The following is an 11,156-nucleotide window of genomic DNA, read 5'->3' on the forward strand; positions in this document are numbered from 1 at the left end:
CTCCCGCCACTGCAGCCCACTCACAGTTGGTTGCTCTTAATCAGGCAAGTTCAGAGGTGCCCTCACATGGCTTCACCTCCCACCCCTGAAAAGCACGTGTGGGGGAGGGAGGGGGAACATTGAGCAAGGCTCCATGTCTACAACTGGCCTGCTGCTGGTACTGCTATCACTGTCACCACTGCCATAGGTGCGGATAGCCCCGGAGCACCCACAGAGAAAGTTAGCGGGTGCTCTGCACCCAGGGCCGGTTCCAGAGCCCAGCGCGCCATTTTACCGGGAGGGCAGCAGGCGGCTCCGACGGACCTTCCGCAGTCATGCCTGCGGTAGGTCCACCGGAGCCCCGGGAGCAGCGGACCTCCCGCAGGCATGACTGCGGAGGGTGCACTGGTCCCGCGGCTCAGGTGGACCTCCTGCAGTCATGCCTGCCGATGCTCCACTGGAGCCGCGGGACCACCGGACCCTCTGCAGGCACGTCTGCAGGAGGTCCCCCGGAGCCGCGGGACCGCGAACGGCAGCACGAGCGGCGCGGCGCGCCGCCCTGCTTGGGGCGGCGGAATTACCACCCACCTACAGCCAAGCTCCCCCCTCCCCCCAGCGCATTTCACCTACTGGCAGCCTCGCTGGCCAACTCTTCCCCCTCCCTCCCAGTGCCTCCTGCCTGCTGCAAAACAGCTGTTTCAAGGCACTCAGGATGCTCTGGGAAGGAGGGGGAGAAGCAGAGATGTGGCACACCTGGGGGAGCAGGTGAGGAAAAGGCAGGGTGGGGCCTAGGACTTGGGGTAGGGGGTGGAATGAGGTAGGTCGGGGCAGAATAGTGGTGGGGATTTGGGGAAGGGAGTGGAATTAGAGGGCGGAGCAGGGTTGGGAAGAGGTGGGGTAGGGTTGGAGACTCTCCATGGAGTCCAATCAGCTCTGGCTTTAAACACGGGGGAGGGGAGGGGAAGGTCAAATGGTACCTAGGGCTCTCGAAGGGGAATTCATAGCGTCAGGCAGTGAGCTTTACTTTAGGGTGTCACTGTGATATACCCAGGGTACAATCCAGACTAAGGGGTGGCTGTGTCACCCCCACCCTGCAACCTGGGTGCCCCATACAATGCTCTGCCTCTGTAGCCTCCTACCTGGACATCTCACAAACAGCTTCCCCTGGGGCTGGATTCTTTAATTGATTTGCAGATTAAAACCAAGGCCTTAAACTAGCCTCAGAAGGGGACTGGGAGCCAGTGAAGGGACTGGAACATGGGCCTGATGTGTCACTGTGGCCTAAGCCCTGGAGAAGGCCGTCAGCTGCATTATGTACCAACTGGAGCCTTCACACTCAGCTGTGGATTCAGTGATCTACAGTAACCCAGCCCGGCAGCGGCAGAGGCAGGGATCACTGTGGCCAGACCCTTGCCCACAGGAAGATGCAGAGTTTCCTAGTGAGCTGGGATGTTTAGACACTGATGCTACCTGGTCACCTAGACCTAGTGAAGGGTCACATAGGACCCGAGTCTTTGCACCTTGACTTTGGTGAATGGGGCTGTAGAAATTCAATGGAATGAAGGGGGGAGTCTCATCTAGTTCTTCAAAATGTGTCCTTGCTTCTGAATCACTTTGCTCTTGCCTGGGTTCAGCTTAAACCAGCTGCTCTTCATCCCAGAGCCCTGGTGTTGCTGCATTTGCTCAGCTGAGTTCTCATCCCTCTCTCTGTGTTTGGTTTCAGACTGGAGAAGAAATGTCATCTGCCCAGGTAACCTCAGCTCCTATTGCATCAATATCCAAAGCTCCCCTGCCCTGAGATTTCCTGTCCCTTTTTCTCATGCAGTTAACGTTTTGCACTAGCTCTTTGGGGCAGGGACGGCTCTGTACTAAGGTGAAAAGACTCAAAGATTTGTGTGGCCAACAGTGTGATTTTGGGTGTCTGAGTTCGTTTGTGCACACTAGCAGCTCAGGGAATTCTCAGCGAGATACTGTTAGAGGCCCTGATGGGGCTGGAGGCTCTGGGAGCAGGGCCGGCTCTAGGTTTTTTGCCACCCCAAGCAAAAAAAATTTTGGCTGCCCCCCACCCCAGCTCTGGGCTCTCCCCCCACAACCAGTGCCCTCCCCCTGCTGCCCCAGCCCTGGGCTGCCCCCCCAAACGTGACCACTTCGTTCACCACAGCAATCCCTGTTTACACTTGCAGTGGGGATCAAACCGTTTCTCCTATTTTTATTTCACTTCAGTATGAATCTCGCCCCCGCAAAACCCCATCTTTAGTGCTCCAAATGCACATGGAAGGTATAGGGACTAACCCTCAAACCTTGTACCCGGAAAGGGATGGGGATCTAGTAAAGAGGGTTCACTCAGAGGATCGGCTGTGGGGGCACTTGGGAGCTCTACACTGGCAGAGAAGTGGGGTGTGATGTACTCGTGGAGGAGGAGAGGGTGTATCAGGAGGGTTGCGGGAGAAGAGGGGAAGTGGGGAGGTGCGGGAGGAGAGGATTGGGGGAGGGTACAAGCAGGGCTGGTGCAACCATTTAGGCGACCTAGGCAGTCGCCTAGGGCGCTAGGATTCGGGGGGCGCCATTTTCTTTGGCAGTGACTGTGGTGGCGGGATCTTCAGCCGCCCCAGTCGCCGCCAGCATTTAGGCAGAGGGAGCTGGGGCAGGGAAGCGCGGGGAAGGCCGCCTGCAGCAAGTGTGGGGGGGGTGCACACAGAGGAACTCCTCGCCTGAGCTCACCCCTGCCCTGCCTCCTCCCCAAGCACGCCGTGGCTGCTTCACCTCTCCCGTCTCCCAGGCTTGCGGCGCCTAAGTTGATTGGCACCACAAGCCTGGGACACGGGAGAAGTGAAGCAGCGACGGCGTGCTTGGGGTGCTCGTGCATGGAGCAGGGGTGAGCCGGGGTGGGGTGCCTCAGGGTGGAGGATGGGGATGGGAGCTGCCGCGGGGCGCCTCAGGGCGGTGGGGGGGAGCTGCCACGGAGAGGGGTCTCAGGGCAGGGGCTCAGGGATGGGGGAGGCCGCAAGGTGTAAGTTTCGCCTAGGGCGTGAAACATCCTTGCACTGGCCCTGCCGCCGGAGTCCTGGGTGGCGGGTCAGTCAGCACTGCTGGGTTGGGTGAGGGAAACTATCCCTCAATTCTGTTTTTCTGAATTATTCTCAATTCAATCCTGCTCCCATCTCTTTCAAAATTCCCCTTCATGCCTCAGGCCTCCCATTGAATTCTGGGGGAGACTGGCCAGCGACATGAATGGCAGCCGGACCAGGTCTTTGGTAGCAGGCTGGCAATGTGACTTCAGACTGTCAGAAGGGAAAGGCTAATTTATTATTAATAATTATAAAAGTGATAGAAATTCTGCTAAGGAAAAAAGAGTCTGTTAAAATTGTAGCCACTGACAGAGAAATGCTCACACATGTATTTGGGGATTGTTTACTTTATGCTGAATTCTAGAACGTATCTTTTTCCCAGTGTAACATTTTATACACATAAGGAGCCACTCAGTCTTTCCCAGAATGCTGGACATTTCCAGACTGTCAGGATTAGTTTGGGGCCCCCCCATGCCACCCCATCCACATTGGGGTGATGGTGCGTGTGAGGTTATGCCACATGGGGGACGCCATTTTTCAGAGATGGAGGGGGCGGAGTGATGTCCCCCATCCAACACTGGACAAAATCACATCCATTTTAGACCCTGTGCTGAACAGTGGACAAACCCCTCAAACAGAGGCCTGTCCATTTAAATCCCGGACGAGTGGCCTCCCTCTCTACAACGCTAATTTCTGTTAATGTGCTTGTTCAGACGAGCTCTCATCTCTGACTCTGTGTTTCCAGGGCTGGGAAGTTCTGCGCCACCTGTACAAGAAGGTAACTGAAGTTCAGATTCTATCAATGTGCCAGTCTCAGTGGCTATTAGAACATTTTGCTTCTTTCCCCTGACTGTGACCGTGGCAGGGGAGTTCAGTGCTCAGGGCAGAGCTCACAAGCATCCTGCATTTCACAGCACGGGAGGGGAGGGAGTTTGTGTAGCCATGGCCTGATGTACAGCAGTAAATCCAGACACTATTGTGTCTACTCCTCCTGCCCCTCCTCTGCCCCCATGTGCAGTGCGACCTGCAGAGCTTCCTGGGCCCACAGCCCAGCCTGGCTGCACAGCCACTGACGTGTGCCAGCCCCTAGCACAGGGCCAAAGACACAGCTCCTTCTCCCACCAGCTCCCCAGGGCTGTCCCTGCTCACAGCCCCCTCCCTTCCTGAGGCCCTGGGGGCCAGAGCCATGGGCTGTGGACCAGGAGCAAACTGAATTCTGGATCTGTTAAATGCCCAGTAACTGAGGATTAACAATTCAGAGTTTGGAAACCGAGGAAATGACATGTAAATGCTAAAATTCAGAGAATAGAGAGAGAGCGAAACAAAGAGATTTCAAGTGACAAAACAGGGAGGTGAGGAAATAAAATACGCCCAGTGAGGAGAACCCTGGTGCTAGAGCACAGGGAGAGCCCAGGGGGAAAGTCATGAGAGTGCAAAGAGGGAGACACATCGGGATTGGGAAGGGCCCAGAAGACTGAGGGATGGGGCAGCGTTTGGAAGGGTCTGGAGGGCCAGCAGTGCCTGGCAGGAACAGGAGGGTGGGGAGAGCAGCAGGCCGTCACTTGAATGGGGCTGGTGCAGAGGCTGTAGGAGTGGGGGAAGGTGGAAGGGCCTGGAGGTTTGTTGATGGTGGCTGCTTGGAGGGAACAGGCAGGTGAGTTGCTGTTTTCACACTCAGCAAATTCTCTATAACCTTCCACGTGCTGCTGCCCTGGGCCTCCCCTGCCCAACCCCTCTTCATCCACTATGATTTTCTCTCCCCTCTGGGATCCCTTCCTTCATGTCTCCATTTCACCACTCTGCTTGCTCTCCCTCCTTCCCCTCCCGCTCCTTCTCCCCCAATAGGCTGAGGGGGCAGGTATGGGAGGCATCTGTTCTCCTCTCCCAGTGATGCTCTTTCTCATCTGGGAATATGGGGTTTAAGGTGGGAAACGGCAGGGAGAGGTGAGGCAGGTCAGTGAGCACTGAGGAGAGGGAGCTCAGTTTCTCACCACTCTGTTGCCCCCCCCCCCCATCCCCTGACATGTGGGTCTCTAGTCCCCTCCCTGGAGAGATGTGGAGCATGACAGGAAAGAGCCTGAGTCCCAGACCTGGCTCAAGTGACCCTTTTGCTGCAGGGCCCATCTCTGCCAAGGGTGTGACTCTCTCCTGCACTTTGCTGACATCTCAGAACTGCTCCCCTTTCAGAGCTGAGGGGTAAATTCTGGAGGAAGGAGATTCCCTGGTTCATTCTCCAGCTGGGGCAGATTCTGTCACTGACACCATCAAACCCTCCCCCAAGGCCAAGTTCTACCCCTAAAGCTCTGATTCTCTCTCCCCAGCAAATGTGACTCTGAATCCAGAAACGGCTCATCCCGAACTCGTCCTGTCTGAGGATGGGAAAAGTGTGAGACGGGAAGACATACAGCAGGATCTGACTGACAGCCCTGAGAGATTTGACTTTTGGGCCTGTGTGCTGGGTTGTGAGGGATTCACCTCGGGGAGCCATTGCTGGGAGGTGGCGGGGGGTGAAGGATGCTGGGCTGTGGGGGTGGCCAGAGAGTCTGTGAGGAGGAAGGGATGTACCAGCCTTAGCCCTGAGGGGGGGATCTGGGCTGTGGAGCGATGGGGGGGTCAGTTCCAGGCTCTCACCGACCCTGTGACCCCCCTGCCCCTGAGCCGGGCCCCCAGCAGGATCCGGGTTTGTCTGGACTGTGACCGGGGGCAGGTGACATTTATCGATGCTGGTGACGAGGCCCCGATCTTCACTTTCCCGCCGGGCTCCGTCCGCGGGGGGAGAATCCGACCCTGGCTCTGGGTGTGGTGGGGATCCCAGCTCAGACTATGTCCCTGAGACACACAGGAGAAGGGGGGAACCGGAAATCTGCCTTTCTATCTCATGGACCCAAGTCTCTATGACATTGGAGGACTCCCATCTACCTACACAGCCCCTGGTGCCTCATCTCTATGGCCCCTGGAAACTCCTCCCCATCCCTGCAGCCCCAGATATGGGAGGGGGGAGGGGGAAGAACCTTTGGGGCTGCATAAGGAGCAGAGGGGCTATGTGGGGCAGATGTGGGGGCTGGGCAGGGGGTAGCACTAGCAGCCGGGCTGGGGACAGGCACAGATGGGGGTGGCAGGGACACAGCATGAATCAATCAGGGTTTGGGGGTTGGGGGGAAGCAGCAGCAGCAGGGAGTGTTTTGTACTGGCCATCACCTACAGTCCTCAGCTAAAACCTCTCCAACACATCATCAGTGATCTACAACCCATTCTGGACAATGATCCCTCGCTTTCACAGACCTTGGATGGCAGGCCAGTCCTCGCCCAGAGACAACCCACCAACCTTAAGCATATTCTCACCAGTAACCACACACCTCACCATAACAACTTTTTCTCAGGAACCATGCAACAAACTTCGATGCCAACTCTGCCCGCACATCTACACCAGTGACACCATCACAGGACCTAACCAGATCAGCTACAACATCACTGGTTAATTCACTTGCACGTCCACCAATGTTATATACACCATCATATGCCAGCAATGCCCCTCTGCTATGTACATCGGCCAAACTGGACAGTCCCTATGTAAAAGGATAAATGGATACAAGTCAGATATTAGGAATGGCAATATACAAAAACACTTCAACCTCCCTGGCCGCATAATAGCAGATCTAAAGGTAGCCATCTTACAGCAAAAAAACTTCAGGACCAGACTTCAAAGAGAAACCGCTGAGCTTAACTTCATTTGCAAATTTGACACCATCAAATCAGGATTAAACAAAGACTGTGAATGGCTCGCCAACTACAAAAGCAGTTTCTCCTCCCTTGCTGTTCCCTCTTCAACTGCTAGAAGAGGGCCTCACCCTCCCTCACTGAACTAACCTCATTATCTCCATTACAAACAATTCTTGTGTGTTCCACTTTAATGTCCCATCTGCAGGTGCTGGGGGCAGCGTCATGGGATTTGCTTCCCAACTTGGTTGTGTCCCCCCAGCACCCACAGGGAATATTGTGCCTCTGGGAAGAGAGTTTGGGTTTTACTGTGTGATGTGTCACTAACCAGCCTGTACTCTGCCTCTGTCCTGTGCACACCCATGTCAATCAGGAATTCCTCAGCTGTGCTCTGCAGAGAGGTGACTGGTTGCACAGGGTGAAATCCATGCAGGGACTTGGGTGTTGCAATGCTGAGTGTCACAGTGAGTAATTTTTAGGCAGCGAGAAAATCACAGGAACAGCAGCACTGTGACCTTCAGAGCTGAGTCAGGGGTCTAAACTCCCTAGACAATGCATGGGCGACACAGGCACCTTACAATGTGATTCACAAAAGCACCTCTGCAGGCGGGGAGCCATGTCAGCTAGCCAAGGGGAGATGCTGACAAGGGGAGAAGGGGTGTCCTAAGCCAAAGTCCTCCCATGGATAGGTACCTAAATCAGGGCTGCAGAGAGTGTCTGTCTCTGCTTAGCAACCCAGAAACAGGAACCCACCACCTGACATCCGGGGCCTCCAGTTGTGGCAGCTCCCAGGGCCTGGTAGTGGTGGCAGCAGCTGGGAGCCCCAGGCCCTTTGAAATTGCCCCAGGAGGCTGCAGATCTCCTAGGCGCGTGTGCTGGATGGATGCAGTGGCACATTAGGGGAAGGAAAAGCCCCATACCCCAGTAGGAACCACACCGGGTGGGGGGGGGAAGAAGCAGCCCATGACCCCGGCAGAAGATGTGAGGCTGAAGCCCCAACCTCCCTCTATGCGGAGATGGCCTGAGCCCCTTTCTCTCCCGTGCGGAGCTGACTCTCACTTTCAAGCTGTGGAGAAATCCAGCCCAAATCTACTCACCTTGGTATCTCCATTTCCCGCATCACCACACAGCCATGAAGGGATACAGTCTAGGAAGCAGGGTCAACATTGGCCAGACGTGGAAGGTCAGATCTAGGGTACACAGAGGTGAAATGACTTTCCCAAGGCTAAGCAGGGAGTCAGTGGCAGAGCAGAGAACCAAACCCAGCACACCTGAGCCCCAGGCCTGTGCCATAACCACTAGGCCACCCTTCCTATCTGAGGAGGGGCAACCTCCTCTGTGGGCACTAGACAGAGCCCCCAGGGGGTGGGGAGCAGAGAGATGAGAAAATGGACACGGGTGGGAAGCAAGAAGGGGGAAACATCAGGAAGGTGGGGAGCAAGGACTTAGAAAAGAAACAAGAGGGAGGAACAGGGGCAGGGAGCGGAGAAAAGAGGAAGGGAGCAGGAAAAGACTCCCCATTGCTTGTGAGTCCCATCCACCTGCTTCCCACAGCCAACAGTGGCCTTCAGCTCCCAAACAGGCGCTAAGCCGGGGTGAAGCACAGAGTGAACACCATGTCTTTAAACAGGGGTGTTGGTTGAGTGTAATGATTTTAATACACTGTAATTTGTGGTAATGTAATGCTGTAGTTCATTGCTATTTTAATAATGACATTGCTGTGATACCAGTGATAGACACACATTCAATAACTAGAATATGAAGGAAGTGTGTATATAAATATGCTGGAAATTGCCAGTTTTGGGGGCAAGTTGAGCCAAACACACACCCCTCACACTTAAGGCAGGAAGGGGCAGAAAGGAGTGAGCAGTGGGTAGGAGGAGGCTGTCAGGGGAGGGGACCTGGGGAAGGGGGCAGAGCCCAGGAGGAAGCAGTGGAGTGGGGTGAAGTGGGGGCTTGGCCTTGGGGAAGTGGGCGGAGCCATGATGGGGCACCCACAAGCACAACCAAAAGTCAGCACCTATGGCGCATGGAGTGGTACCGGCGGTGGTGGCGAAAGCAGCCAGGTGGGCATGTGTAAACCCTGGCCAGGCCAGAAGAGTGCACCCCGCCTCATAGCCGGCAGCTCGCTGGGCACCAGCCAGCACAGGCCCAGCACAGCCCAAATGTCAGGGAGACGGAGTCCACATGGGCACGGCTTGGGCATGTGGGCACCAGTGGGGGCCCATTGACTGTTCTGCCCTGGGGCCCAGAATTGCTGTTGACAGGCCTGGGCGGACTGTGCTCATGTCCTGCTTGGGGCCCACAGCCCAGCTCCCCGTGCATTCCCATAGCTTGTCCTCTGTGTCTGTTTCCATTTCTGTTCACTGTGCTGTGCTAGATAAATTATGACACTCATTTAGGGGATTCTCTTGGGTAACTGATAGAGATGTAAGGTCTGAATTCTCACTGGCACAGCACTCCCAACCCCAGGCATTTAAAAATCTCAAGTCAGGCCAACCCCCCAAAATCATGAGATTTAATAATAATAAATAGTAAAGAAAAGCATTCTTTTATTTTCCTTCTGGTATCTCAGAGCTTTAGACTGCACCGGAGTGAAATTTTTAAGATTTTCTCTGCAACAAAGAACTAGATGCTTCCAGGAGCTGGGGCTTCATCAGACACACTAAATATCACAGGACTCATGATAAAATCATGAAAGTTGGTGATGCTGCAGCCCCTTTACACTGAGCCAAAGCACTGTTAGTGTAAATGAGAATCGGGTCTTGAAAACACTGATTCCAACTTAACCCAGCTTTTAGCCTGAGAGTTTATTATCACAAGGCTTGGAAGAATTAGCTTTTATTCATAAATGTTGGCAACCCTTGCTTTTCCTGACTACACACAGATGAATGAAAAAATATTTCAATTGATAATAAATGATAGTTACAGATACACAAAGTAAGAACAAGGCTGCTTGAGAACTTATTCGAGTTTGATTGAAGGACAGTGACTCTGCATCTTTTGACAGGTAATGTGACCATCTGTGTTTTCATGGTTATAAAGCTTCAACTTTTTGAATCTCGTTGTCTAGTGACATTAAATCATTGGGGTCTGACTCGCTATTGACGTATCCCCCCATAATTTCCTACAACTGTGAAAACTGAAATTGAGAACAATTGGAAGGAAATGCTAAACCCAGAGTTTTGTGCAATTGTGAAAATTTAACTCAATAAATATTGAAAAAATGCTTAAAACTAGCTGCAGTACTATCTGTTAATATATCAATGAATTCTGCCAAGCCTGACTATCCCTCCTTAGACATGCAGACCCTTTGAGGGCATCATGACCATAAGGGGATGCCCCCCAGCCGCAGGGCCCTGGGGCACATGTCACACAAACGCCTGCAGGCTGCAATGTTCCCGGGGGCTCCTCCCCGCTCAGCAGCAGCCGAGTCAGTCCCAGGAAGGGAAACACCCGGCGGCTGCTGCTGGAGCTGCCAAGGCAGAGCCCGGCCGGCCTCGCGCGGCTTCTCTTGTGCAGTGAATAACGCTTGTTCATTTCTGGGAGAAGCCTGCAGCTTGTTCTGGGCCTGCCCCTGGGGTTGGAGCTTCTCCCCTGTTTGGTTGGTTGGTTTTTAATTTCCCTCCTGAGAGCGTGATTGGCTCCTGGTTACCCAATCGGCTTTAAAAAAGCTTTAAAGCCTGGTTACTGCGCCTGCACGATTTTTGCTTTCACTTTTGGGATTTCCCAGCTGGTGGTGGTCTCGTTCCTCGCGTCTCCTGCAGCGACACGTGGCTGCCACGAGCGCCTGGCTCGGATGCAGCAGCCTTGACTTGCGGGAGGTTGTGGTTTTGGAGGAGGGGGGGAATAGCTGTAGCTGCAGCGGTGCACCATCGATTTACCTATGCTTGCCCTGCTTGCCTAGCGATTGCAGTGCACCGGGGCTGGGGGGAAAACACAGGCTGTGAGGGGGAGAGGCAGAGGAGGATTCAGATGGGGTTTGGGAGGAGCGGGGATTCGGATGGCTGGAGACAGGATGGGTTGCTCCACCAGGCTGGTGAGGAGCGGGGAGTGGCACCCACTGTCCCATCCAACTGGGGGTGGGGTCTTTTGGGGTGGTCTGTTTGTGTAATAGCTCTGTGTGTGTTAGGTCCTCTCAGAGTGGAAATGCTTTAAAAATATGGAAGCAGGAAATCTGTCTCCCCAGCCCCCATACAGAATATCATGCCTCTAGGAGGAGAGTTTGGGGTTTATTGGGATGTGTCACTCTCTAGCCTGTGCAGCTCCTGGCCACAGGTATCTGGTTAAAGCCACCAACTGCTCTATCCTGGCCACAGGGAATGATGGAATACCTGGAACAGGAGACAGCCTCTCCCCAGCTGAGGAAGAACCATTAATAGAAACCTTCCC

At 54.3% G+C, this 11,156-nt stretch overlaps 1 protein-coding gene across 1 annotated transcript in view; it reads left to right on the forward strand.

Annotated features, from left to right (window-relative positions):
• The window catches only part of LOC120383513 (butyrophilin subfamily 1 member A1-like), a 31,220-nt gene extending 20,642 nt beyond the window's left edge, over nt 1–10,578 (forward strand). The window contains exons 7-10 of the mRNA XM_039501683.1: nt 3,761–3,825; nt 4,893–4,905; nt 5,369–5,433; nt 10,498–10,578. Coding sequence (XP_039357617.1) covers nt 3,761–3,825; nt 4,893–4,905; nt 5,369–5,433; nt 10,498–10,578 — 224 coding nt within the window. The remainder of the gene's footprint in view (nt 1–3,760; nt 3,826–4,892; nt 4,906–5,368; nt 5,434–10,497) is intronic.
• The last annotated feature ends 578 nt before the right edge of the window (nt 10,579–11,156 follow it).

Source organism: Mauremys reevesii, linkage group 15 (assembly GCF_016161935.1).
Source record: "Mauremys reevesii isolate NIE-2019 linkage group 15, ASM1616193v1, whole genome shotgun sequence".
NCBI classification, from domain to species: Eukaryota; Metazoa; Chordata; order Testudines; family Geoemydidae; genus Mauremys; species Mauremys reevesii.